The following is a 27290-nucleotide window of genomic DNA, read 5'->3' as shown; positions in this document are numbered from 1 at the left end:
CTTGGGAGTGTGAGCAAAATGCTGCTTCTTCAGCTGCAGAAGCAGCACCCCCACCTTGGCCATGTGTGACCAGGTACCAGCCAGCTCCTTCCTTTGGCACACTCCACTCCTCCTTGCTAGAATGCCACGGCCCCTTGAAAAACTTCCCTCTTTTCCTCTCAAACACACAATGCTGCAGCAGTTGCTTATCTGAGCATGGCAAGAGGACAGAGCTGAGCTGAACAGGATAGGTGTAGCCTCAGTGACCAGCTGCTGGCCATGGACCAGAGCTGTCACTGCATGACCCCAGCATGGGTCATGCATTGGGGGTTTCCTGACACTTGGGCCATCTCAGTGCTGTGCTCAGCCAGACACTGCTGTCCTGCCTTCACAGCAACCATGCAAGTCTGGATCCCCTTCCCAAAATCTAGCAGAAATAAAGCACACATCCATGTCAAACATAATATATTTATAGCAAAAATAGGCTTTTTCTGTAGCTTCCATACACAAGGTTTTCTCCCCGTATATTTACGCAGTAAACAGGTCGACTGAAGCAGCGTGCACTGGCTGACTCGACAGCTGCCCTTGCTTCAGGCTCCCACTTACAACGGGTGGCTTCATTCCCCTTTTGTGGCTGCTCTCTGGAGCCTGCACTGGTGCCCTTGTACCTCTCCAGCCAGGGGTTGTGGCACAGGCAGGGAGCAGCCCAGGGCGATGGGAGGAATCGTGGTGTAGCCCCCCAGGCAGAGGGCAAGGCTGGTGGACAGGCTGCCTCTGTTCAAATGGGGCAGGCCCAGGAGTGCCCCCAACCCACATTCAAGGAGAAGCTTCCTGTAGCTTACCTGTGCTGACCACAGGCTCCTCCACCATGCTGTTAAGCAAGTGACTGGACACAGGACCTCAGCCCTCTCATGGTGGTAGGGAGATACAAATCACATTAACTCAAACACATTAACAAGCCTCCCTTGTTTCTCCTGTCTCTCTGCTGATGGGAAGCAGAGGAGGGGCTTAGGACTGCCCAAGTCCCCAGCAGAAACCTCCAGTGCCTGAACACTGTCAAAGACCTTCTCATCCCGCTGTCGGACAAAGCAAAGCATGAGGATGCTCTGCCAGCAAGAGCTTCACAGTTTGGAGTTTGCTGGGTCATCCCTTGTCCATCCCAGAAGGGTTTGGCACACAGACCTAAGGGACATAACGCAGGCAGCAAGTGCATCCCCTTGCTGTCCTGGGGAAGGGCCCTTGCTAGGAGCCAGCACTCTTGCTGCCTAACCCTGCAACTCAGAACATTGCAACACACCCACATGCTGCCCCCACTGTTCCCAAGTGAGAGACACCACCCCAATGAGGACGGGTGCCCAAGCGTGGCTTTGCAAGCAGAGCAGCCACTGCAGCACAGGGAAGGAAGCCAGTTGTCCCCTCTGCCCTCCCTGTGCCATTGAGGCTCCCACAGCACCCAGGCAAGGAGCATCCCTCTAATCTGGCCCCAGTCCCCTCCCACTTCCCTCTTCCCCATGTTTTTGGCAGTCCTCCTTGGACATGTTCAAGTCTCCAGCATCTCAGCAGCACGGACTTGCCTCACAGTTTGGTAATTGCACGTAACAGGGCCACTCAGTGACCCCCACAAGGCAGGGGGGGAACCAACAAAAAGGAACAACAGAGTCAAGTGAACTAAATCAAGGAATCCCTCGCTGTCGGTCCCAGCGTGAGGGTCCCACACGAGTCCAGGGACAGAGGAGGCTGCCGGGCCCTGCCGCAGCTCCAGCATTTAGGAGATCATGTACTGGGTGATGGCCTGCAACGCGTACAGCAGCTCTGCCTGCATCCGGGCTTCCAGGATCAGCAGGTTCACGTGGACCTGCAGGAACACAGAGAGGCTCAGGCAGCTGAAGTGTGCTGTGCTCAGCAGTGCAAGCAACTGCCCACCTAGGCAAGTGAGTCTTTCATATCAAAATGCCACCAATTTTTCCAGCTCAGGCAGCTCCCCTTTTCCCCTCCTCCCAGTCCTGCAGGCTGTAGCTGCTTCCCAGAGCTGCGTGCCAGGGAGTCCCCTGCATACTTGGCACCAGCATTCCAGGCTGGCAGCGGCAACAGTCCCTGACACCCACAGCAGCTGCTCCTGTGAGTTACAGCTTGAAAGAGCCAGGAAACACTCACCACTGGGGTAATGACATTGGAGATGCCTGTGCTGCTGGTGCCCCTGGTCTCATCACAGTGGGCAGCCCCATGCCACACTAAGCCCAACTCCTTACAAACAGCCAATTTCCATTCCCCCCACCTGCCTCAGACTGGTTTAGTGGCTCAAAAACCTCCCATACACCCCATAAAGCATCTCAGCTTGCAGCCCCTGCCTGCTCCCAGCCCCACCGCAGCCAGAGCCAGGGGCCAGCTATCCCACCTTTTCACTGTGCTTGAACTGCTTCCAGAACCTGTCAAACATTTCTGAGTTTGTCTTCTCTGGGTAGCAGGTTACAGTTTTAATGTAAACTTTGAGCATTCGCTCCAGGAGCTGATTCACTTCTGCATAGTCATAATCATCGTACCTGTGGAGAGCACAGGGGAGAGTCACAGCCAGCACCTTGCCTGTGGCCTGCCTGGGGCATGGCACAGCCACAGGGCAGGGGGCACATGGCAACATCCACCAGGCACCAAAACCCTGCCCCAAAGCCCCCTGCCCTGGCCACAGCAGTTCAGTATCTGTTCCCTGCCTGTCTCAAAATCCAGGCATCTGTCCCTTCTCCATGCTCATCTGCATGACAGAGTGAGTGCCCTACCCTCCTCCCGCCCAGGCCAGCTCAGTTTTCTGCCCTGGACCATGAGGTTGGTTTCCCTACCTAATGCCAAACATGCAGTGGATGTAGTTCCAGATGCCCCGCTTGAAAACAGAGGGCTCACAGCCCTGCCGCTTGGCCATGGCACTGCTCTGCAGACCATCCACCATCCTAAACTTCTCATCCAGGAGATGCCCAATGTCAGAGTACAGCCGGTTGACCAGTGAGAAGCCATGGTCTTCCCAGGAGTAGTCCTGTCGAGCACAGCAAGAGGATTTTGCAATTGCAAAAAGAAGCTTGCAGCATGTTCCCAGGAAGAAGGGCTGGAGACCTCAGGAAGCAGAAGAATTCAGTGAATATGCTCTGGAGGTAGCTCTGCCCAAACCACATTCCTAATCAAGCAGCTTTTGAATGATTTTTACCCTTGCCTCCATGAGGGCCATGTGAAAAAAATCATCAACCCTTGGGGACAGAAGTCACCTCCCTCTTCCCAACCCGAGTGGGGCAGGGCATCTGCATGGGCAACTCTATTTATGGGAGGGGAGGGGAAGGGAGGGGAGGGGCAGCCCAAGCTGCTGCCCACCAAGAGAGCAGGAGTCTTACCTGGACTCTGAACACCTGCGTCTGATCCTCATCACGCCGGGCAAAGTCTTGGTATCCAAAGTCAGGGTCCTGCATATAGCATGCAAGGTTGGTGGCACCAGTGACTTCCCCGTCAGTATCTGCAAGAGGGGAGAGCCCTGCAGCTGGGTCAGAACAGTGCTCAGCTGCCCTGTTCCCAGCCACATCAACCAGCCCTTGCTCTGCCCCACATGCATCCCATGAGCCCCTCTGAACCACACATCATGGAAAATGTAAGGCATAGAGGAGCAACAAACACACAGGGGTGCCACATGAACTCCCACCCTACACACCCACCCTGCTCCCTGCCCCTCACCTTCCTCTCGGTCCTGCTGCAGCAGTCTCATCTCGTCCCTGCCCTCAGTCTCCACATGGATCCGCTGCATGCGTTCCCGGAGGGAATCCAGCTCCATGCAGGAGTCCAGGGACTGTACAGACACAGGCCTGGGGGTGAGGGCAGTGCTCCCAGGGGCATCCCCCCATCCCCTGCACAGCCACCCTCTGCCCCCATCCATCCCCTGCACAGCCACCCTCGGGGCTCACCCGCTTGCGGTTGATGCGCAGCAGCTCCTGGCCGTAGCTGTTGCTGGCAGTGGCCTCACAGAAGCACTGGTTCCCGAGTGACAGGGGCTTCAGCGAGCCTCGGCCCCCCAGCCCCTCATCCTGCTCGCAGCCACAGCCAAAGACAAAGCTGGCAAGTGCATGGCAGTGTGCCAGGAGGACGACAGCGTGCACCAGCTCCGCCAGTGACCAGCTCCACTCGCTGATCTTCAGCAGCTTCTGCAGAACATGGACACACCAGCAATGTGACACATGGGCAGGGTGCTGGCAGCCCCTGGGGATGCTGCTGTCCCCAGTGCCATCCTGGTCCCTGGCTGAGAGCCCTTCCCAGTACCTCAATGTGCTCCTTGGTGATGAGCCACGGCCGGTGTGCCAGGATTTTGTTGATTTCGTTGAGGTTGCGGAGTTTGGGGGGGATGAATTCGAGGCCGCGCAGCCACTGGGGGTCCCCCCCTGCCCGCAGGAACTGCAGCACGTGCAGGTTCACCAGGTACCGGCACTGGTGCCGGGCTGCTGCCTGCAAGAGCAGCACATCAGCATCACTGCCCCAGCAGGACAGGCCCCCACACCCACCTCTCACTTAACCTCCAGGACATTGTGATTTTGGCCCCTGACGAGAAGCCCACGGCACAGGCTGTCTGCTGGAGGTTAAGGAGAGCCCCACAGGGCTGAGCAGAGCCCCCATCCCCTCCGGCAGGTGCCAGCAGGGCTCACCATGATGGCGATGTAGTGCCGGCAGTCAAAGGGTAGGGGGCCGTCCATGTGCATCAGGTAGTGCTGTGTCTTGAGGAAGCTGTCCAGGTACTGGGGGTGGTATCCCATCTGCTGGGTCACTGCCTCCAGCCGCCCTCGGCTTGCCAGCACCTTCACAAAGAGGAACTGGGGGCACTCAGGGTCGCTGCTGGACATCTTCACTACCTGCAGGAAACACGCTCTGCTTAGCTCTTCCCAGAGCAGCCCCTGCTGCAGCAGCACACCCCAGCTAAGCCCAGGCAAGGCAAGAGGCAGAGATCCCTCTCCCAGCTTGGTGCTGCCAGAGGGACACTCACAGTCCATACATAGAGCACTGCTCAGAGACACAGATAGCAGGAGGACAGGTAGCAAGACACACAGGTTGGTCTCTGTCTGGGAGAAGGCTCTGCGTGGTGAGCTGAACCAAGGGCAAACCAGGAATGATGTTCCTTGTAGTGGTGCAAGGCCAGATTAGGAGAAACACAACACAAAATACATTCCAGAATGGAGCAGCCCATCTGCCAGCACGAGCCCTCCTGCCCAGTACCAAGATGTCAGAGAGCTATAGAAGCAGCAGAGGGGCTCCCAGGCTCCTGCCCTGGCAAGCCAAGAGGCAAACCATGTCCTGGTACCTTCCATGTGATCATGGAGCACACAGAAGAGCTCCCCACATGTTGCCCAAGCAGACAGCATGGGAGTGGGTTCTGCAGCACAGAGCACAGCTCTGTGCCCACCAGAGAAAACACAGATGGGCAGCTTGGCAAGGGGGGCCCAAACACCCCCAGCAATGCCCACGCCAGCCTTGCACCAGGGTCCAGCACAGCTCCAGCCCCTCCTGAGAGGGTGGTGGGAACAGAGGGCAGGGATGTTGGAAAGATGCCCAGGCAGCTGCCGTGCTCCAAGGACTGTGTTGCCACAATTCCCAGCCAACAGCATGGTCTGCACCTGCAGCCTGCCCACCCCGGGCTACAGGTACAGCAGGTGCTACCCTTGTCACACAGGAAGCCACAGCTCCTGCTCACGTGTGGGAGCCCAGGCAGCACCCCTGGATGCAAAGGATGCATCTCTTCTCCCAGGCTTGAACTGAAATCTCTCCTGGGAAATTCTGGCCCTGTCTTGTTCCTTCCACCTGGCTCTCCGGTGCAGGCACCCAAAGCCTGGTGACTGGAGCATGGGAACAATGGAGAAAACCAGGAGCACTTCTGCAAACCACCAAAACCACAGAGTGCATTGCAGAGCAGCCAGGGGTGAGGGGCAGACAGAGCAGGGGTGAGCTGTGTGGCAGCACAGAGCAGTTGCACCCACAGAGGCAGTGCAGGAAGCAGCTCAGGCTATTTTCCATCATCCTGCACTTCTGGTGAAAACACCATCGCTCAAGTAACAAGAGGTTTACTTGACATTTAGAGTGTCCTCTTCACTTCCTCTGGTAAAAGGGGTCCACAAACCCCCAAAACTCATTAAAATGGAAAAATGAAAAGCACCGGCTTCTCTGATCGACAGGAAAAGATGAAAGCCAGAAGTGACCTGCAAAAGCCCCCTACCAAGTCCCTCTGCCTGGGGAAATGAGATGCTGTGGGGACACCCAAGGGGCCACAGCCCTGGTATTGTCCTGGAGGGCTGAGGTGGAGGAGCCCAGAGCCCTTCCATTCCCCCGGGGAAAGGTGGTCCCAGAAAGGAGCTGTGCAACCATGGCTCAGCCTTTGGTGCTGCCAGCTCTCCTTACTCTGCTTGTCCAGGTGATGATGGAGCAAGCAACCAGGAAGATGTGTCTTGGAAGGAGATGATGAAGGAAGGGGGGGATGAAGGTGCAGAACAGCCACCTCCTCGGCTCTCAGCCCCTGGCCAGGCTAAACTGCCCACTCCCAAAGGCACTAGCTCAGCCCAGGCTATCTCCTACCGGCACCGCCTGCCACATTCCCTCAGTTCTGCCTCCTCAGCCTCTCTCTTGGCCCCGGTGCCACCTTCCTCATCCTCCTCGGCCACAGCCCTCCTCCTCCTCCTCCTCCCGGAGTGCATCCACTCGCACTCCCGGGCTTTGGGAGCATCGCCTCCCTCCCCAGAGGGAACCTTCGTGTGTCCGAGCCCCCCGAACTCTTAACAGGCACCTCAAATGCGTACCCACCGTACCCACCACCGACCTCGTCCCCTCCCCGCCCGGCGGACCCCGGGGGAACGGCGCCCCGGCGCTCCCGGCCGGCAGCCGTGAGCACATCAAGAAGGCAGGAGGTTGAAGGAGCCCGGACAGCGCCGGGATGTGCGGGAGACGGGCCGGTAGATCCCGCCGCGCTCCCCGCCCGGCCGGGGCTCATCCCTTCGCCCGGCTCCGTCGGTACCGGTGGCTCCTCCGGTAACGTTCGCTGGAGACGGTGCCGCGGCAGCACCTCTCGCCCGGCCCTTGTGCCTGGGTATTCGAGAGGACGGGGCAAGTACGAGTGCCTGCGGCAGGGACCCCTACGGCGGTGCCCGCGGCCGGTACCCGGGGCCGGTACCCGGGGCCCCATTGTGCGGGCGGCGGCGGCGGCAGCGCCCCCGGTGAGCGGCGCGGGCAGTGCAGGCGGAGAGAGAAAAACAAGTTTGATTGGCAGTGATGGAGCCACGGCGCCTCCCGCATCCCGCACAAAGGGGACGGGGACGCCACCGCCGCACCGGGACCTGCACCGGCACCGGCACCGGCAGTAGGACCAGGACCAAGACCGAGCCGCCGGTCGCGGCATCGTGAGCGCATAGCCTCGCCGGTCCCGCGTACCGCCAGCGGGCATGCCCCGGCCTGCTGGTGCCCTAGCCGTGCCGGCCCGGTGGCGGCGAGCAGGGCTAAGCCCGGTGCTCCTGTACGGGCTCGGGTGGTGGCGGCGGGGCGGGTCCTACCTGCCCCGGCAGCCGCTGGCATCGGCTTCCTCGGGGGTGCTCCACGCTCTGGGGACACACGATCATGGTGAGCCCGTGCCGTGCCGAGCGCAGTCTCGGTGCCGGTGCCCGGTGCCCGGTGCCCGGTGCCCGGTGCCGGTGCCGGTGCCCCCGCCCGGTGCGGCCGCCGGCAGCGCAGAGCCGGCACCGCGGCAGGCAGGGGGGCGGGCCCGCCTGCGCCAATCGCCGCCGCCAGGGGGCGGCCGCCGCCGCACCACGTGGGCAGGGCTGGAAAGTTACCGGGGCCGGGCGCGCAGGCCCCGCCCCCAGCAGGATGGGCGGGGCGCGGGGTGCCCCCGCCGCTGGGGGGCGCTGCCGCCTCGCCCGGGCACCGCGGGACGGGCGGGGAACCAGGCCGGGACCCTATCCCGGGCTCGGCTGTGCCAGGGCCCGGCTGTGCCAGGGTCCGGCTGTGCCAGGGCCCGGTTGTGCCAAGGTCCGGCTGTCCAAGGGCCCAGCTATGCCCAGGTCCAGCTGTCTGAGGGTCCGGCTGTCTGAAGGCCTGGCTGTGCCAGGGCCCAGCTATCTGAGGGTCCGGCTGTCCGAAGGCCTGGCTGTGCCAGGGTCCAGCTGTGCCAGGATCCAGGAGTGCCAGGGCCTGGCTGTCCGAGGGCCCAGCTGAGGGTCCCACTCTTCTCCCAAGCAAGCAGTGATAGGATGGGACAATGTGCTCTTCTGTGCCTCTGCCAGGGAAGGTTGAGGTTGGACATCAGGAGGAATTTCTTCCCAGAAAGAGCAATCAGACATTGGATTGGACTGCTCAGGTAGGTGGAGGAGTCACTGTCCCTGGAGGTGTTTAAGGAAAGACTGGAGGTGGCACTGAGTGCTGTGGTCTGGTTGACATGGTGGTGTTTGGACAGAGGTTGGACTCAATGATCTCCAACATCTTCTCCAACATAATTGAATCTGGGATTCTGTAAGAGCAGCTGCAGGGGGCTACAGTCTGTGTTGGCCAGAAAAGTCTGCTCATCTGCAGGGACAGCAGCAGTGGCTGAGGGCTGCAGGTGGCCCCAGAAGTAGTTGGAGAGGCCAGAGAGCAGAGGCCATTGCCCAGTGAGGTCACAGCACATCACCCCAGTGTGCAGGGAGCCCTGTGAGACAGCCAGGAGGGGACTCATCCATGTGCTTGATGTTTATTGATGAATACGCTGCCACTGTGGGACAGCAGGAGTGGCCCTTGCCTCACTGTGTGTGGGAGGTCAGAGGTGCTCAGAGCTGGGGCTCCAGTGGTGCTTTCCCCAGACCCCGCAGGACGAGCCTGGGCAAATCCCCTGGCAGGCAGAGCTTTAGTGCCACTGGAACCTGGGGACACAGGGGAAGGAGCAGCAAGGCCTGGGGGAATGGCCAGGATGACACTGGGGATGGCTGAGCCAGCACAGGCAGGACACAGGAACAACCACAAAACCACGGATGAAAGGCAAAGAGGAATTTTATTTTCATTACCTCACCAACTGCAGGACCCCCCCAAGCAGCACCCAGGCAGAGGCACATAAGCAGGGATGCAGGCACTGTGGATCTTGGTCCACTCTAGAGGATCACTGAACCTGCTGTTTTTGCCTGTTTATCAAGGATTTGTGCAGTTGTGGTTTACCACTGTGGTTTGATCTTTCCCACAGCAGGCCAGGAATCTCAAGCATGTTAAATAAGGTGCCACTAAGTCTATCACAGGCCCGTGTTATCTAAACACACAAGTTCTACTTACTGAATACACAAAGCTAAACAACATGAGTATGGTATATGTGTTTTTCCTACATCAGCTGCAAGACACTTGAGCATGTTTACAATCTTTCTTGCCTATCTTTCCTTATTTTTCCACACTTGGCCCCCCTGGGACTCCTCATCCTGTGTGTCTCCTCATCAAGTGTGTCACTTGGCTAGTGGCCCCTGCCTGCTTAGCTGCAGCTGCCCACTCACCAGGACACGTCCCTGGGTGTGCTTGTGGGCGCTTGGGAGCAGAGAGGGCACTTGGCAGGAAGCAAGATCGGGGATACAGGGCATTTGGCAGAGAAATGGCAGGAGCAGGGAGCAGGGCCTGAGGAGCAGTAAGGTTTGGGCAGCAAAGCTGTGGAGAATGGGGCATGCAGGAGTGTAGGCGTGTGTCACAGCCTCCCATAGCTGTTCTGGTAGGGGCTGTGCTCACTGGGGGCAGCTGGGGGCCCAGGCATTGGAGGTGGTGCATGGTTGCTGCTGTCCCAGAGGGGCTCGTGGCTGTCTTTGGGTGGCAGCTCAGTCACATAGCAGATGTTCTCGCTGTAGTTGGGCTTGAAGCTCTCCACAACATCTTTGGGGACTCCAGTCCATTCCTCCAGGGAGCAGAGCAGGGTGAGGATGAGCCACTACCCAGCCCAGCCCCAACCCCACAAAGCCAGGGTGAGCCCAGGGCAGGGCTGCCTGCACCACCTTACCTGGAAATTGCCGTTGTGGGTGATGAACAGCTCATCAAAATTCTTGCTGGGGTTGGGAATTCGGGGCATCAGGATGACCCATACCCTGTGCAGGAGAGGTGTGTTAGAGGGAAGAGCCCCAGTGCTGCTGGCCCTGGCAGCTCCCCACACTCACCTCTCCATGCGCACCAGCAGGATGACAAGGACCAGCAGCAGCAGGCAGGAGGCAATGGGGACCAAGACCGTGCGGATCCCAAACCAGTACAGATCCTCCACCATGCCTGGAAGGAGAGGGGTGACACTGATCCCCAGACAGCACACCAGCATGGCAGTGGGGTGGGACTGCAGGTGGCCCTCCATGGGTGGCCCTCCATGGGTGTCCATGGCATTGCTCATGGCAGGGCTCAGCTGGGAGCAGAGCATGGAGAAGGGGCCTGTCCCCAAGCCCTGCCATCCTGTCACCATAACTAGCTGGTGTCCCTGTCCTGGCCCAGCCATGCCCTCCAGTGCTAAGAAGCCCCTGGCTAAAGTCAGCAGGTCCCACTGGAGGGGTGTGTTTTGCTTCCAGAAGTACAAAGGATGCTGCTGCCAGCACCCCACATGCCCAGATGGGTCTTGTCCCTACAGCTGCTGCCTCAGGCCATTCTCTGCTTGCTTGGCCATCTCTCACCTGCGAGCCCTGCCATGCTCCAGTCCATCCTATCCCACTGCAGCCCTCAGAACATACCCTTGCTCGTGGAGTTGCTGCCCCAGATGACAGGAACACTCCACTCGCTCCAGAACTGGGTTCTGCCACAGAACTTGTTGATCTTGCTGCGCACGTAGAAGGTGTAGGACTTCTCATAGTCCACACTGGGTAAGGAGAAGACATCTCCATTCACCGAGAGCTCCTGCAGAGACATGAGCCCTGAGCTGCTGGCTGGGACCATCTTGGAGGCTGGTGCACAGCTCACCCCAGGCACAGCCACAAGGCTGCCGTGCCCAGGGCTCTCACCGTCCAGCTGGTGTCCTTGTTGCTCTTGTATTTGACAGCATGCTTCAGGCACCCGTTTTTGGGGTAGGGGGAGGCCCAGGTCAGCCGCAGCTGATTGTTGCTCATGTTGTGGATGGTCAGGTTGACAGGAGCCTCTGGTTTCACTGCAAGGGACAGGTGATGCCCAGTGAGGGCTGGCCCCATGGCCAGTGCCCTGCTGCCAGCTGGGAGCCCACAGGGGAGCTCTGAGAACTGACAGGGGGGTCCCCCCACCAGTCTGTACCCAGGTCCTGCAGCTCCATGTGCTTGCTGGGGATCTCCAGGGTCTTGCCTCCAATGCTGGCATTGATGAGAACATGGAAAGGCTGGAACTGGATGAGCTCGTTCTTCTTGAAGTGGCAGCCAACCCTGACACCCTGATGCTGCAGGTACTGCTTGCACTCCACCGCCTTGTCAGACGTGTTCTTGTACCTGTGCCACACTGGGTTACCAGGACTCCCCAAAGCCTCACATGCCCCAGCCCTCACCAGGACCCCTCTCCCCAGCACATCCCATCCTGCTTGCTCTGGAGACAGAGCCTGCCCCACCCTGGGCTTGGAGAGGAGGAGAGGCCTGATGGACCAGCAATGCTGGCAGCAGCCCCCCTGCACAGGGACCCGCTGCTGGACACTCTGCTGTAGGACTGGCCATGCGGCAGGGGCACCTACCAGTAGAAGAGGGAGTAGTTGACTGTGGGCATCTCTTTGTTCCCCCACGTGCAGTTCATGTACTCCTCGTTGAAGAAGACACACTCCACTCCTGCAAGCAACAGACACTGCTGGGCATGGCAGTGGTGGGTGGCTGTGCCAAGGCCCAGGGGTGTACCAGAGAGACATGGCACATGCCAGATCCCCACATATCCCTATGAGCCTCCCTCCATGTGAACCAAACTCATCAGCCAGCACTGCAAGGGCAGGAGAAAGGCAGGGTCAAGCTTTCCTGGGCTGTAATGCAACACAATGGAGAAAACAGGCTGTTTCTACACCTGGAGATGGAGGGCACCTTCCCACCAGCCCAGGAGGTCCAGAGATACAGAGAGGCTTTTTCCACAGAAAGCTGTTGTTTTACTGACAGCCAGGCAAGGAGTGCATTTTTTCTCTGAAAACAGTGGCTGGGATGAGAGTGCCAGGTGGAAAGAAATGCCTCTGTGTCCTGTCCCCTTCCTGTGCACAGCACTACTGAGGGGACCAGGAAGGAAAGAGCAGCCAGCGCAGATCCACTGACCATCCTGTCCAACACCCTCACATGGCACAGACCAATAGGATCTGCCAGTAGAGTGATGGGGCACTCGCACTCCCAGGGTGCTGGCGGGGTCAGAAATGCTCCAGCACTGCAGTGGGCACAAGGACACCCCAACAGGGCTCCCTGGTGCGGCCTGACCCTCCTGGCAGCCCCACTGCAAGGGGCCATACAGGTGCCACAGGTCCTGGGACACGTCAGGGGTCGCAGGGTCCCTAGTGCGTGCCACAACAGCGCGCCAGCCCACACAGCCCCACATCCTGTCCTCACCCGCCATCACTGGGGAGCTCCAGTCCCCAGCCCCAACCACAAAAGGGGCCCGTGGCCTTCCCTTGTGCCCCCTTACCTGGCTGGCTGTCGGCAGCAGCAGGGTAGGGACCCGGCCCACAGAGGACGAGGAGGAGAAGGACAGGCACGAGGAAGGCGCCAAGAGCCGCCATGGGGGCTGCTGAGTGAGGACGCGTGCGAGCAGCCTCAGCCAGGGCTGCCGGCTTCCGCAGCACTCTGCTTCCTGCCCACGGCTCCGCCTGCACCGGGGCATCCTGCGTGCCCCAAGGGCTGCCTTATGGGGACCACTGCTCACTCCACAGGGGCCCCACAGCTCATCCCACTGGGATCCCACAGCTCAACCCACTGGGACACCATAGCTCATCCCACTGGGATCCCACAGCTCAACCTACTGGGACTCCATGGCTCAACCCAGTGGAATTCCAATGCCTCATCCTACTGGGACTCCATGGCTCATCCTGTTAAAAATAGGTTAGATACTGTTGTAAAATAGTTGATAGATCGTTAAGCATGTACTGTTAGTTTGGATGTTATATTGTAAAAGGGGTTAAAAGGGTAGTTATAAGAAATCTGGTACCAGAACACACTTCAGTACCAGAACACACCAAGGTACACCAAGGTACCAGAACACACCTCAGTAAAGTGCACCACGAGCCAGCCTGGACACAACTGTCATGGCCAATCGAGCACCTTAAACCTTCATGCAAATGAAGGATCCAAAAAGAAACCAATCCAAAGGGACAAAAAACAGGATCAAAAGGAGCTTCTGACCCACTGAATCTGTGCTGCTCCATCGGGGCCATCGGGGCCATCGCTGCTGAGCAGCCCCAGCGCCGGAGCTGCAGCATCCTCGACGGGAACGCTCCTGCTCGGCCCGGGGCCCCCTTGCTTTGGGCCTTTCCTTTTCTTACAAGAAATGCTGAAATCGCTTTAGCACCGGGAGCCTGCTCTCGTTTTTGACAATCTCGCTACGATAGCACAGCTAACCCACTGCACTGAGACCCCACAGCACATTCAACTGGCTCATCCCACCGGGACTGTGTCACCCTCCCTGCTCAGTTCCCACACCTCACACCTCTTGGAGCCCCCATTTCATGCGGCCGTGTTCCCGTGGCTCATGCTGTAAGGCTCACCGCCCCTGGGCTGCCCCAGGAGCATGGCTGGGATGGGGATCCCAGCGCCCAGCCCGCCTGGATCCCTGGCAGCATCACTGGGAGGCACCGAGGCAGTCGGAGGGGGCGGCTGCAGGAGAGAATCACAGCGGGGCTTGGTGCGTGTGACAGTACGGCCGGTGCCCGCGGGGGCTGCTGCCGGTGCGGTGATGGCCGCACGGGGTGTTGGTGGCCGGGGTCTGGGGGTGCCCCGGTACCGGGGCCGGGGGCGCGAGGGGGGTATCACGTGATCCTCTCCGGACACGCCACCGGCGCGGCGCCTCCGCCGGGGGGCGCGCGCGCGCCGCTCGGGCTGCCCCGTCCCTCTTCGACACTTTCCGTCTTCGCTCGGAGCGGGCTCGGGCCATCCCGGCACTGCTCGGGACTCGCCTGCGGCGCTCAACGCTGTTTTGTCCCTCGCTCGTCCCCGCTTCGGGGACTCTCGGCTCTCTCCGTTCACTCTCGGATCTCTCCGGCTGCTCTCGGTGCTTTTCGTCTGTCCTCGGTCCAGTCACAGCAGTACTCGGGTCTCTCCGTTAATTTTCGGCATTCTTCGGCAACACTTGGGTCTCTTCGGCGACGCTCGGGATTCTCCGTGCTCCTTCGGTTCGGCTTCGGCGGCGCCCACCTGCCCCGGCGCAGCGCGCAGCGCGCAGGCGCGGGCGGCCCCGGCGGCCCTTGTTGTGGCCCGGCCGGCCCGCCATGGCGGCCTTCGGCGTCCTCAGCTACGAGCACCGTCCACTCAAGCGCCCGCGCCTCGGCCCGCCTGACGTGTACCCGCAGGACCCCAAGCAGAAGGAGGTGCGGGGGCCGGGCGTGTGGGGGGGACCCGGGGTGCAGGACCGCTGTGTCGGGGCCGGACCTGAGGGAGCGCCGGGTTAGCGGCGCGGGGCCGGGAGCTGGGCGAGGGGGCGCCGTCCCACCGGGACCCCGGGGGTGGGGGGCGCCGGCCGGGTCGGGGGAGCCCCGGTGCCGTGTCCCGGCACTGCCCTGGGCGGTGCCTGGTAGCCAGGGCTGGGGGAGGTCGCGGGAGCAGCCGGGCCTCGCCTGGTTCAGCCCCCGCCGTGGGGACGGAGGCTGCGGCGGTGGGCGCGGAGGGGCCGGGCCGGGCCGGGCCCTGCTGACCGTCCTTCCCCCGCAGGATGAGCTGACTGCGCTGAATGTCAAGCAAGGCTTCAATAACCAACCGGCGGTGTCTGGGGACGAGCACGGCAGTGCCAAAAATGTCAATTTCAACCCGGCAAAGGTGAGAGACGTCCCGCCGGTCGAGGGTGGGTTTGGCAGGACAGGCGGCTAGATCCTGCACAGTCTTGGGTCTCGTTCCTTCCGTATGTCGAGAACTACCATGTCTTCCCCTTTTGTGTGGGTGTTTTTAAGACTTGACCCTCCGTTTCTGTAGAATCCAAGTTCTGCATTCGTTTAGAACTGTGTCCCACCTCTGAGAGAGTGGGTTCTTATCTGGTTCAGTGCATCTTAGGGGCAGGTCTGTGTCTGCAGTATTCGTTAAGCCAGCATCTAGGACTCCTTAAATTCTGCTATTAAAGCACAAGACTATGATAGTCGGAGAGAGAAACTCCCTATTGGTTTGGTTACATGATGACCATAGTAAAAGGAAAGTATGATTTCGTGAAACATCTGGAAGTTTAAAAATGGGAGTTATATAATAGGCTTCAACTCCATTTTCCAGTCTCTGAAATCAAGATTTTGACTTCCTGACAAAACAACTAGTAATGACCTGGGTTGGAAGGCAATCAATAAGCTCAGGATATTTGTTTTCCTTGGTTGACTTCTGCCTGAGGAGCCTTGTCTGGTTTGACAGGTATTTTTTAAGTGGTTGTGTCCATCTCAACTTAAGTCCCTGCTTGATTATTGTATGAGTTGTCTAGACACATTAATCTCTGCAAGTATAGCAAAGGAGTTATTGGCAGTTACTTTGTGTTTCAAAAGTTGATACTGGTGAGACTTCTGGTAGGAGTGATAAATGAGTGATAAATTTTAAGCACTCTGATCAGGTCTTTGATCTCTGAAATGTAATGAATCCTTTTTTTTTCCTTCTCCTCCAGATCAGCTCCAATTTTAGCAGTATTATTGCAGAAAAGCTGCGGTGCAACACCCTGCCTGACACGGGCAGACGGAAACCCCAGGTCAACCAGAAGGATAACTTTTGGCTGGTGACAGCACGTTCTCAGAGTGCCATAAACAACTGGTTCACAGATCTGGCTGGAACTAAGCCCCTCACTCATCTTGCTAAGAAGGTATGTTACAGGAGAGGCAACCTGGCAGGGCAGAGAGTTTAATCTGTGCTTGCTTTTTGAGGTTTTCTGAAGGTCTTTACTGTTTGGAGAAATTCCTTGTCTATACATCTTGTGAAGCTTTCAGCTTGCAGCGTGGATGTGGGATTTGTAGTGCCCTAACTGTAGTCATCCATACTTTGAGATCTGGTCTCTTGGCTGTTATTTTGAGGTGTGTTCAGCTTTGCCTTTTGGCTTGTAGGACATGACTGATTTATTTTAAGGTTCAGTTGTTTTTCCAAAGAGCTGCCACTGTTGCCTTTGGTCTGTTGTTTAGATTAGGACATTTCTGTTGTGGAGGATTTCTCAAGTTCTCAAAAGTCATAGTGAGAATTACTGAAAATAATCACCTAAATGACTTCCCAGACTTCTGTTGCAGTGAGGTGTTTCTGCTTTTCAGCAGAGGAGAGTACATGTGGTCTTTGCCAGGCTACAGTATTTCTATGCCCTGGAGTTTAGGGGTAGATATTCCCCTTATAGCTGTGAATTCTGTAGAGTATGAAAGAAGGGTCTTAATCTGGCATTTTATCAGGCCTGATAGCAAGAGGGATAGCTCTCTCTCAGGGGAAGCCTACAAAAAAGATGCTTGTGAACCTGGTATGCACTGTGGAAAAATCATAACTCCCAGTTGCAAAATGGTCTGAGTCATTCCTGGGGGGAAAATAAAGTAATCAGATTTTCCCAGTATCTGACTCTTCATAAACTTACTCCTTCTTTGTGTTTTGACTGTCAGTTTCCTGAGGTCATGGTAAAAGCTTGAACCTTTCAAGGTTTTCCCCTGTTTTCCTGCTATGAGCTCCATCAATTTTCGTGAACTTAGATGTGAAAGAGTGACTGTCAGTAGCCAGGTAGTCTGACTTTGAGGCATCAGAGAGTAATTGGGAAGAATGTAGGAAACATAGCAGGTAAATGAACATCAGTAGTTCAGGGATTTGAACCTGCCAAATGGACCTGTTTCTTGTGAATTTTTTTCATTCCTCTGTGAAAACACACATACTTTCACTCTCCAGAGAATTGTGTGGAAATGAGCCCCACAGCTGTACTTTTCCCTGTGATGTCCCTGTTATTGCTTCCTGGTTTATAGTCCTGCAGCCTGATTATTTCACTGGTATCCTCCTATAGTGTATCTTGAATTTTGAATCTTGGATTAATGGATTCCTTCCTACAATGTACTCAGTTCCCTGTTTCTCGCAGTCTTCTGTTGGGTACTCAAGATATTGTGAGACATCTGTAACCACTCGGTTTTGTATACAAAGTGAAGAGTCCTGTCTTCACTTTGCATGGCAGATACTCTGTTACTGACTCAGTCTGTATCTTTCATAGCTCTTTATGTGCTCTCTGGAGGATAACCTCCAAGGTGTTTGCAGGATTCAGGGCATGGATTTACAGTGACGTAATTATATGTTCTGTCTTCTTTCAATTTGTTTTGTTTCTGTTTGTACTGAAATGCAGCTCTGGTACTGTTACTTTCTGACCACAAGTGAATTTTGGCAGCAGGTTTTTTTGAGGTAGAGGTACTGTGTTGCTCTGTTCCCTTTTTACCTTTTTCATACTTGCAGCAGGTATAGCTGCTTTAGCTGCTTCAGTTCATATTCCAAGTGCTTGGTTCAATTTTCCCTCTCCATTTCATTACAGGTGCCCATCTTTAGCAAGAAGGAAGAGGTCTTTGGTTATTTGGCCAAATACACTGTTCCAGTAATGAGAGCAGCGTGGCTCATCAAAATGACCTGTGCCTATTATGCTGCCATCACGGAAACGAAGGTGAAAAAGCGTCATGTCATTGATCCCTTCATTGGTAAGCACTCTCTGTGCACCACGGGCTTTGTCCAGCACAGCTGTTTCCTTCTAAGCCTGCTCTTGCTTAGTAAGAGGTAGCCTGGAAATCCAAATAAACTTGTTTCCTGCTGCTAAGTCCTTGGGTTCTGGTGTGAGTAACTGTCTGAACAACAGGCCCACCTGTGAAAGTACATTGAAAAACAAGTCTTGGCAGCCATAGAAGCCTTACTTTTCTTTTTCCCTGTTAAGTTCTACTGAGCTCCTTTGCTGCCTTACCTGTTTTTTTCTTCCATACAAAGATTGTAAAGTTGTAATTTAGTGATGACTGATTAGCTACTTCCCAAGTGAGTATGTATATTTCCTAGAGAATTTTGGTATGTTACTCTCTGTCTGTGTTCCCAATTTCATTAAGCATTACTGTATCCAACATCCTTTGCATCCTGGCCTGCTCCAGATTGCTGTGATCTAGAAGAGTTCCCCTGACTGTGTTCTGGATTTTTTGGCTTTCCACCTATGCACCATCCTGGTTCTTTCCTGCTCTTCTTTGCCACACTGCTCACTGCTAACCTCTTTTCTCCAGAATGGACACAGATCATCACCAAGTACCTGTCAGAGCAGCTGCAGAAAATTGCAGAGTTCTACAGACAGCTCCCAGGGCAAGGCTGTGGTTCACCATCGGGACCAATGCCCCAAGAGGTGGAACAGGCTTTGAAGCAGTGGGACTACAATGAGAAACTGGCTATGTTCATGTTCCAGGTGAGGGACTGGTGGGAGCTGCTGGGTTGGTGTGAGCATAGGAGAGCAGGGGGGTGGATGCCACATGATTGATTTCTGCAAGATGCTCTCTTTCCTAGTGAATAGACCACTAGGACCAGATGCAGTTTTGAGCTCAGTAATAGGACAGGGGTAGCACAGAACTGTGAAAACTTCCAGAGTTATTTCCACTGTTGGAGTGCAAGCTGCTGCTGCTCTGCCTTACCTTAGTGAAGGTTACTTCAGCTTTCACCCATCTGCTCTGCTTTTATCTGTGTGCAGGATGGCATGTTGGACCGGCACGAATTCCTGACGTGGGTCCTCGAGTGCTTTGAGAAGATACGGTCAGGAGAAGATGAATTTCTGAAAATGCTCCTTCCTTTGCTGCTGCGGGTGAGAAATACACTCTCAGCTTGCTTTAGGAGAGTGCTCACTTCTGCTTTGGCCATCCCCTTCCTATTTCCTAAGGGGATAATGAGTTGTTTTGCACCAAGAACACCAGGGAGTGTCCCTGTGAGCATCCTTCTTAGCTCATGCAAGGATGTCTTTTTAGTGCTGCACTTTTCCAGTTTTTATTCTCCTTTATCCTTTTTCCCTGCACTGGACTTGGTAATCCCTGCCCATGCCACAGCTGTGATAGTTCCACTGGCTGTGTACCAGTACATGGAAACTGCTTTTTTCTTTCTTTCTCTTGCAACAGATTCTGGGCAAATGTTTGAAGCTCTGGGAAGCCTGGGTGTGGGTACATTTTTACACATTAAGTCATTGCCAGAGAACATTTCAAGGCTTTTTCTGATGCTTAGTAGCCAGTGGGTGATCCGTGATAAGGAGCTCTCTGTAAAAAAGAACTGCCTCTTCAAGGCAGTGTCACACAGTGTAGTACATTGGGAAAGTTGGGATTTTTTCTTGTGTTCCTTGTGACAAGGATGTTTGCCCCTCCTTCCCTGTTCCCTGCAGTACTCTGGAGAGTTTGTGCAGTCTGCGTACCTGTCCAGACGTCTGGCCTACTTCTGCACCCGCAGGCTTGCTATGCAGCTGGATGGTGCTGGTGGGCACCCACCACACATCCTGTCTGCCCAGACAGGGAATGCTCTTCCTTCAACTCCCACCCCACAGCCAGCTGCAGGGAATCCTCCTCCCAGCCCTTTCAGCGACTTACTGCTGTGCCCCCAGCACCGGCCAGTGGTGTATGGGCTCAGCTGCATCCTTCAGGTACGTTTCAGTGATGGTGATTCGGGGCTCAGCAGGGACAGTTTGTGTGCCATCACAGAAAAATCATTACAGTCTGAGTCAGCAGCTTTGTAAGTACAGAAATATCAAACCATGATTATCTCTGCTGATGTGTTACAAGAGCTTTTGTCAGACAGTGCTGTAGCAGTGCCCTTGACTGACTTGCATAAGAAAAATGGTTTGGAATAGAGCCTTTTGCTCTGCTCACAGGTGCCCCACATGGCTAGGAAAGCTTTACAAAAGAAAGGATGAGAAAGAAAGAAAGGGTTATTTCCCATGTGTATATCAATAGCAGGTTTTCATCCAGGAGAGGAAATTATGCCAGAAATGAAAGTGCTTTGTAATTTTGTCAACTCTTAAAAACAAACATCCCCTCATCAGAAAAAAAGTTCCCACAGAACAAAAAAAAAAAGCCCTCAACCAAACAGCACACACAAGAAACAGCCCTTCCCACTTTATGGAAGAGTGTAGTGATTTAGGAGTGGTAGCAGGCTGTGAAAAGGAACTACCCTAAACTCATAATCTTTGTAGGTGGGATTGATTAAATGTGACATTGCAATAAAAAGGCAAAGTTGCCAAAGCCTTACTGATAGATGTTCGAAGAACTGGTGCTGTTGTGACACTGTGGGATTCAGTTCTTACTGTCCTTGTGTCAGAGAGAGGCAAGTTCTGTTCTGTGTGTGCATTCATTCATGATTGTGTTTTTCTCCTTCAAGAGGAGAGTGACTAGGTGAGGTGGGTCCATGCAGGAGTGGAGATTGTTTCTTCCAGGGGAGAAGAGACTTGTTAAAGCAAAGAAAGTTCCAGAGCATGCAGAATGGAGCAGGAATTGGAGAGGAAGAGAGCACAAAGCTTGGGAATCAGCTGCTCAGGAGAGGAACTTGAGAGGAAGGAGCCCTGGCAGGATCAAAAAGCAGCCAGCCAGCTCTCAGAGAAAAAAAGGAAAAGAAAATTTCTCTAGTACAGTTGGCTAGAAGTAAGGACCTTTCTAGAAGCAGGGGTTAGAGAGCAGTGCAGGGTTATAAATAAACATTTTTCATTCTTAAGTCTTGTTTGCTTTCTGGTGAAGACGTTTAGAGGGTTTGTTGTTTTTTTTTTTTCTATTTACTATGTGATAAAACATGTCTCTAATATAAAAATCCTCTATTTGGGGAGCTTGCTTTAGGGAAAATAGATGAGCATATGCACCTCAACGGTTTGTCTGATTTGGAGTTCAGACACAACCTGCTTAAAAAGTTGACATTGGTAAATGATAGTCTGATCTTTAGTATGTCTCAGTGGAAACAGGTGCATTTCTAAGAATTTCCATAATTCTAAGAATGTGCATAATTAACCTTTGCTGAAATGTTCTCAAGATAAGCAGATTCTTTGGTTTGAGGATCTAAAACAGCTTTGTGAGCCAAAAAATATAGGGGAATATCATAGCAATTGTTTAGTGAAGTTTTGTCTGTGTTTATGTGAGTGTACAAGCTCATAAAAGAATGAGAATGCATATACCATGGTATTATTACTATAATAATCAGACTTGTGATTATCAAACAAAATGGTTTCATTAGTTTAGGTCTGTTACCTGATATTTCTTCTCAGACTTTACACTTGATGACAGTTATAAGATGCCAATGTAAATGCCCCTTCTGGACCATGAGGGTTGGATTGTGCATTGGGGGTGTGAGTTTGTATGATCCAAACGGTTTTTCAGAGCTTAAAAAAAAATAAAACTGAACAAAACCAACCCACCCAGATAGTATATATGCTATATAGAAGATAATGAGTGCCTATATAATAATAATGAGGTAATAGGATAAAGTAGTGGTTAGTTCTGTAGAAATGTAACTTAATTGTTTTGACCTTAATTTGCTCAGTGATACTGACTTTTCTGTCTGTTGCAGAGTATAATTTTGTGTTGCCCGAGTGCCCTTGTGTGGCATTATTCCTTGACTGATAGCAGGATAAAGACTGGCTCACCATTGGACCACCTGCCTATAGCCCCATCCAACTTGCCCATGCCAGGGGGGAATTCAGCCTTCACACAGCAGGTGAGCTTCAGAAAAGGGAGCTCTTGTGGTTTGGGATAACAGCTGTATCTTAGCTCTTTCAGAATTTTCTTTTCATGTTGTGTGATAAGCAGATCTGGAGGTGCTGTCTCAATCTCTAGGAATTAAGTGCTCTCATTCTGCTGTAAGCCAGATAGCGATGTCCTTGGAAGATGGGCAAAATCTAACTTGAAGTAGAATTGCTGTCAGTCTCTTTGTTCTCTAATAATTTTGTTCCCAGGACTTCTAAGGCATCCTTTTGTGTGTTTACACAAGTCCATTGTTTCTAGGTTCGGGCAAAGCTGCGTGAAATTGAGCAGCAGATAAAGGAGCGTGGCCAGGCTGTGGAGGTTCGCTGGTCATTTGACAAGTGCCAAGAAACCACAGCAGGTAACTTGCTGTAGGTTAAAGTTTCTCTCCCCCTGATGCTACTCTGACAAAACTCCTGTCTGGCTATTCTTCTTGATTTTTTCCTATTTCCTACTGTTTGTATTTACTGTCAGCAGTAAGACATGGCTCTTTCTCTTTGCAGAGCAAAATCTTGTAAGAGTCCATTTCTCTAGATATAGGGGAAGTTTCTATTACTAGGAGCTGGAGATATTTACCAGGGAACTATACTCTTGTCTGTGTGCCATGCTCTGATGCTTCTCCCTAAAATCTGCTGCTGGCCACAGTGAGAGTCAGGATAAGCTGGGTGGACCCCTGCCTGACTGGTACAGCTTTCCTTGGGTAGTAAGCCCAAGCAATGAGCTCACAGAAACTTCTTATAGAATCCTAGAATGGTCTGGGTTGGAAGGGACCTTAAAAATCAAGTGGTCTCAATTCTCCTGCCATGGGAAGGGATACCTTCCCCTAGATCTGGTTGCTCAGGACCAATCCAGCCTGGCCTTGAACACTTCCAGGAATGGAGCGTCCACAACCTCTCTGGGCAACCTGTGCCGCACCCTCACAGGGAAGAATTTCTTCTTAAAATCTAGTCTGAGTCGATCCTCTTTCAGTTTAAAACCATTCCCCTTTGTCCTGGCCTTGTAAAAAGTTTCTCTCAAGATTTCTTGTAAGCCCGCCTTAGTGTGATAGGTGACAGTCAGGTCACCCTAGAGCCTTTTCTTCAGGCTGAACAACCCCAACTCTCTCAGCCTTTCCTCCTGGGAGAGGTGTTCCATCCCTCTAATCAACTTGGTGGCCTCCTCTGGACTCGCTCCAACAGCTCCATGTCCTTCCTGTGCTGGGGACCCCAGAGCTGGAGGCAGCACTGCAGGTGGGGTCTGACCAGAGTGGAGCAGAGGGGCAGAATCCCCTCCCTTGAGCTGCTGGTCATGCTGCTTTTTGGGCAGCCCAGGACACTCTTGGCTTTCTGGGCTGTGAGTGCACAAGGCTGGGTCCTGTCCAGCCTCTCATCCCCCAGCATCCCCCAGTGCTCCTCTGCAGGGCTGCTCTCCATCTGTTCATTCCCCATCCTGGATCAATACTGGGGTTGCCCTGCCCCAGGTACAGCACTTCATACTTGGCCTTGTTGAACCTCATGAGATTCCCACTGGAGCTTGTCCAGGTCCCTGTGGATGTCATCCATCCTTCAGGACTTCAACCAAACCACCTCAGCTTGGTGTCATCTACACTTGATCTGTGTCTGTGTCACCACTCATCACTGATGTCCACTGGAACTCTGAGCCTTTCACCACTACCATCTGGATGTGACTGTCCAACCAGTTTCTCATACACTGAACAGTCCATCATGCCTGCTGCTGTGTAGGCCCTCCCATTGTCAGAATAAAACAGTATTTTGGTGGCAACACCAGCCATGGAGCCATGTATTAATAGACTGGGCCCATCTGTTTCTTCCAATGTCATTGCCTGTGAGTGGAAGGATAGAAGAGAAGATAATCTCTGTTCCAGAATCCCTTTCTAATGGTTGGTCTCAAGGTCCTGAAATCCCTTTTGATTGTTTTTGGACTACACTTGTGACTTCATCTTCTTCTGTGGGGGAGACCAGTAAAGTCTGAGGGCTGGACCAGGCTAGGAAGTTTCATGATTTCATGTCCTTAACCTGGGCACCAGGAATGCATCAGGCTTCCCTTAGAGAAGGGTCCATCTGGCATTTGGATAAAGGGTCCAAACCCTCTCTTCCACTTAAAAAGAGAATCACCTACAATTACAACCCATCTTCCTTGTGGAACTGGTCTTGATACAAGGTGTAGACCTTTCTGACCTTAGCTGACCTTGGCAACACATCTGGTGTTGCTCTAGTCTATTGTACCAGGTGCCAAATACACATTTTTCTTCTCTGTTCTCTCCTAGGTTTCACAATTGGCCGTGTCTTGCATACCTTAGAAGTTCTGGACAGTCACAGCTTTGAAAGATCTGACTTCAGCAACTCTTTGGATTCCTTGTATAACAGGATATTTGGGCTGGGTCCAACCAAAGACAGTCATGAGGTGCTCTGGGACTTGGCTGCTGGGCCCTGGTCTTGGATGTGGCTGTGTTCTTGTTTATAACCACACTGTTATTGTCCTGTGTCTGCAGAGAGCTGATTAGGTAGTGGCCTTTGGCCAAGAGACATGATCTCCATTGAAAAGGATTGCATGCAGCTCTGTTAGGGAGGTACTAAAATGAGTAGGGGAGGTCTGTCTCTAGAAAGTCCAACAAATACATGTAAACTTGAGAGGATTCACTGATGAAGGATGTCAGTCTGCATATCAGATTGGTGCTAAGGACTTGTTATGTCAGTACTAGCCTGGTCACATTTTGAGTTGACTGCTGATTCCTGGGAGCTCCCAGTTCAGGTTCCTTTTAGCCTGGGAGTTGATGTGTTTATGATGTGTAGGACCATAGTGCATCCACTACTGCAGTGGTTCCTAGAAGAGGGCAGGGCTGGCTGTTCTTATACTTTGTACGAGGGTGTCGAGAAGTTGTGTTTTACTCAGTGCTGTGATTAGAGGGATGATTTTCTGAAGCAGAGTCAGTCTGGAGATTTGTCAGTGGCTGTGGACCTCACATTGCAAAATGCAGTCAAAACAGGAGGGCTCTAGCTTGACGTGTGTCCTTCCTGTTAGGAGGAGGGGAGTGTAGCAGTGTTCAGTCCCTGTTCTATGGGGAGCAGACCCACTGTTGTATCTGCTCCCCTCTCCTGCTTGGCTCAGGTTCTCACTGCAGTGCTTCTATCCCCCCAGATCTCCCCAGATGATGATGCAGTGGTGGCCTTGCTGTGTGAGTGGGCTGTCAGCTACAAACGCTCTGGGCGCCACAGAGCCATGGTTGTGGCCAAACTCCTGGAGAAGCGTCAAGCAGAGATCGAGGCTGAGGTAGGTCCTTATTCCTGGAAGGCTGGCAGCAGTAAAGGAGAGCAGAAGCTACCTAACTCCTGTTACACCAACAGGCAAAGGCTGATCAACACAGTGCCTCTTGTCACTGGTGCTGCTAATTATGGCATTTGCTCCATCTGACCCAATGTAGGTCATAAATGAGCCTGTGGGATGGTGCATATCCCATTTCTTGGATGCATTTGAGGACAGCTGATTGCTGTGCAAAAGCATTGACATACTTGGAGACTGTGCAGTAGCTTACAGAAACCTGTATGGTGGCTTGCTTATAAGAGCAAGATAGAAAAATTCTCTTGAAGGCTTCTTTTTTGAGATACATGGATAGGAAGTTTCTCCTCTGTGTCAGCAGTCGCTACTTTTTTCTGTTTCTACAGAGATGTGGGGACTCTGAAGTTGTGGATGAGAAGGGCTCCATCTCCTCAGGCTCTCTGTCAGCAGCCAGTGCTCCTGTCTTTCAGGATGTCCTTATGCAGTTCCTTGACACTCAAGCTCCTATGCTAAGTATGTAATAAGAATTTGTGGTCTCCCAGTTTCTAGCTTTCCCTCTCTTGCAAACTTGGAATTTGTGTGCAGTTCTCTTATGTGTAGGTATGGGGTGTATCTAAATTCTCTATCTGGCTTCCTTGCAATTCAGAGCTTATCTTGGTGAGGGAGGAAAAGCAACTTGCAGGGCCAGATGACAGAAAGATGGTACAGAGGCATTTCTGTTAACAGAGCATTGGCCAAGGATAAACAAGTTTAATCAGGAATTACTTCAGACTGAGAACTAAAGGGAGGTTTTTAACTGGTGACAAAGCTCTGGCTCTGATGGGAAGTGCTGCAAACAGGTTAAGGGGGATAGGATAACAGGTCTGAATGATGAAGGCAGCTGTGTGTACACCCAGGAATAGCACTTAAGTCCAGTGGCTCTGGGCTGTGACACTGGAGAGCTTTTGACTTACTTAATTGCTAATTTTTGAAACTGGACTTTCTGCTTTTAGTCCCTGCTGTAGTCTCAGAACTGTGTATCAGTCATTGTGTTGACATCTCAGGAAATCCTTTCCCTTTCCCTAGGTTAGGTGGCTGGTGTTGCTTATAGTGGTGCAGAATTACTCTGATAGCCCTGTGTTGTCCTTTCAGCCGATCCTGGGAAGGAAAACGAGAAGGTGGAGTTCTTTAATCTGGTGCTGCTGTTCTGTGAGCTGATCCGACATGATGTCTTCTCCCACAACATCTACATGTGCACGCTCATCTCCCGGGGTGATCTCGCCATGGATTCTCATGGGCCTCGCCCTCCCTCACCCTTTGATGACCCTGCTGAGGAACATGACAGGAAAGAGACAGAGGGAAGCAGTGGCATCAAGCTGGAGGTGAGATCGTGAGCACCATGGCCCTCCTGTACATCTGTGTTGTGCTTGCCTGTTTTTGCCAGCTTTGCAGCCTCCTTGCTGTTGCCTGTTGGAGAATGTACCACTGACTCCTGCTCTTCCTTCCCTCAACTTATTTCCTTAGCATTTCAATTAAAAATTATGTTAATTAAGTGACTAGAAAGGACCTGCAGATTGTAGAAGGGTAGATAGGAGAATCTTGCATGGCTTGATACAGAGCAGCATATCATGAGGTGTATCAGGCTCCAGCTTGCCAGGCACCATGGGTGTGGTGGCATAGTGCTGTCACTGTCCAACATGGACATCAGTGTAGTCAACAAATATTCTCTTGTTCCCTGATGCATCACTGAGATGTAAAGCTGCTCTGTCTGTTCCCAGGACACAGGTCTTTCAGAGCCCATGGACATTGACCACAACCCCAGCATGCTCTTTGATGACATGGAAAAGACAGACTTTTCGGTACGTTCCAGCATTTCCTGTTACTCAGTAAGTAGGGTCAGCGTGTTGTAGTGAGCCCAGGAGCAGCATCTGCCTTGCTTTTGTGTGTCTGCTGGAAGTGGCTGGGTTGTAAGGCAGTTCACATTGCAAAAGGCCCATAGCACCTATTTATGTAGGTTGGTCTTCATCAGGGCAGAGTGAGTCCCAGTTGTTCCTGGAACCTCTTATGCTCTGGCTACTGCCAGCCCAGTGTTTGGGCAGGGTAGGAAGTGGGCTGCTTGGAAGTGGATGGGAAATGAATGACCATGATGGCATCTGATAGGAAGTGACCAGTTGCAGAGGTTTTCTTGATCCTGGGAGAAGACACTACTCTGCTTTCATCCTACTGTGTGGCCTTCATTGCTACTTCAGGGTTACAGTTCTTCATATCTGTGGGCATAGTTCAT

General features: G+C 53.4%; 3 protein-coding genes across 5 annotated transcripts in view; 1 reads left to right on the top strand and 2 right to left on the bottom strand.

Annotated features, from left to right (window-relative positions):
- Positions 1 to 433: 433 nt before the first annotated feature.
- LOC129125677 (sestrin-3-like) lies at positions 434 to 7761 on the bottom strand. Of its 2 annotated transcripts, none has more exons than XM_054641233.2 (9): positions 7527 to 7761; positions 4644 to 4847; positions 4264 to 4446; positions 3912 to 4148; positions 3685 to 3796; positions 3351 to 3487; positions 2811 to 3001; positions 2375 to 2519; positions 434 to 1834 (listed from the first exon to the last, which is right to left on the bottom strand). In XM_054641233.2, exons 1-9 carry the CDS (start codon positions 7590 to 7592, stop codon positions 1745 to 1747), a joined length of 1365 nt encoding a protein of 454 aa, XP_054497208.2. In that variant the 5' UTR covers positions 7593 to 7761; the 3' UTR covers positions 434 to 1744. The 2 variants fall into 2 exon arrangements, with proteins under 2 accessions (XP_054497208.2, XP_054497209.2); XM_054641234.2 differs by having other exon boundaries at positions 3351 to 3469.
- Positions 7762 to 8976: 1215 nt separating this feature from the next.
- On the bottom strand, positions 8977 to 13853 carry IL2RG (interleukin 2 receptor subunit gamma). The gene is made up of 8 exons (XM_054641452.2): positions 12547 to 13853; positions 11630 to 11720; positions 11206 to 11393; positions 10944 to 11086; positions 10677 to 10839; positions 10125 to 10230; positions 9971 to 10055; positions 8977 to 9868 (listed from the first exon to the last, which is right to left on the bottom strand). Exons 1-8 carry the CDS (start codon positions 12638 to 12640, stop codon positions 9665 to 9667), a joined length of 1074 nt encoding a protein of 357 aa, XP_054497427.2. The 5' UTR covers positions 12641 to 13853; the 3' UTR covers positions 8977 to 9664.
- A 118-nt stretch (positions 13854 to 13971) lies between these two features.
- MED12 (mediator complex subunit 12) overlaps positions 13972 to 27290 on the top strand; it is a 35133-nt gene continuing 21814 nt past the window's right edge. Inside the window, exons 1-14 of one of the 2 annotated variants that reach the window (XM_077185863.1) lie at positions 13972 to 14440; positions 14781 to 14885; positions 15703 to 15894; positions 17566 to 17725; positions 18287 to 18462; positions 18742 to 18852; positions 19417 to 19671; positions 21579 to 21725; positions 22013 to 22112; positions 24018 to 24154; positions 24890 to 25021; positions 25414 to 25540; positions 26159 to 26388; positions 26785 to 26865. In XM_077185863.1, the coding sequence (XP_077041978.1) occupies positions 14342 to 14440; positions 14781 to 14885; positions 15703 to 15894; positions 17566 to 17725; positions 18287 to 18462; positions 18742 to 18852; positions 19417 to 19671; positions 21579 to 21725; positions 22013 to 22112; positions 24018 to 24154; positions 24890 to 25021; positions 25414 to 25540; positions 26159 to 26388; positions 26785 to 26865 (2052 nt within the window). In that variant the 5' untranslated portion in view covers positions 13972 to 14341. The remainder of the gene's footprint in view (positions 14441 to 14780; positions 14886 to 15702; positions 15895 to 17565; positions 17726 to 18286; positions 18463 to 18741; positions 18853 to 19416; positions 19672 to 21578; positions 21726 to 22012; positions 22113 to 24017; positions 24155 to 24889; positions 25022 to 25413; positions 25541 to 26158; positions 26389 to 26784; positions 26866 to 27290) is intronic. The other variant, XM_054641189.2, reaches the window with a different exon arrangement.

This window comes from Agelaius phoeniceus, chromosome 14 (genome assembly GCF_051311805.1).
Source record: "Agelaius phoeniceus isolate bAgePho1 chromosome 14, bAgePho1.hap1, whole genome shotgun sequence".
In the NCBI taxonomy this organism is placed as follows: Eukaryota; Metazoa; Chordata; class Aves; order Passeriformes; family Icteridae; genus Agelaius; species Agelaius phoeniceus.
The sequence above is the reverse complement of the archived record's forward strand: the minus strand, read 5'-3'. Positions and strand labels throughout refer to the sequence as shown.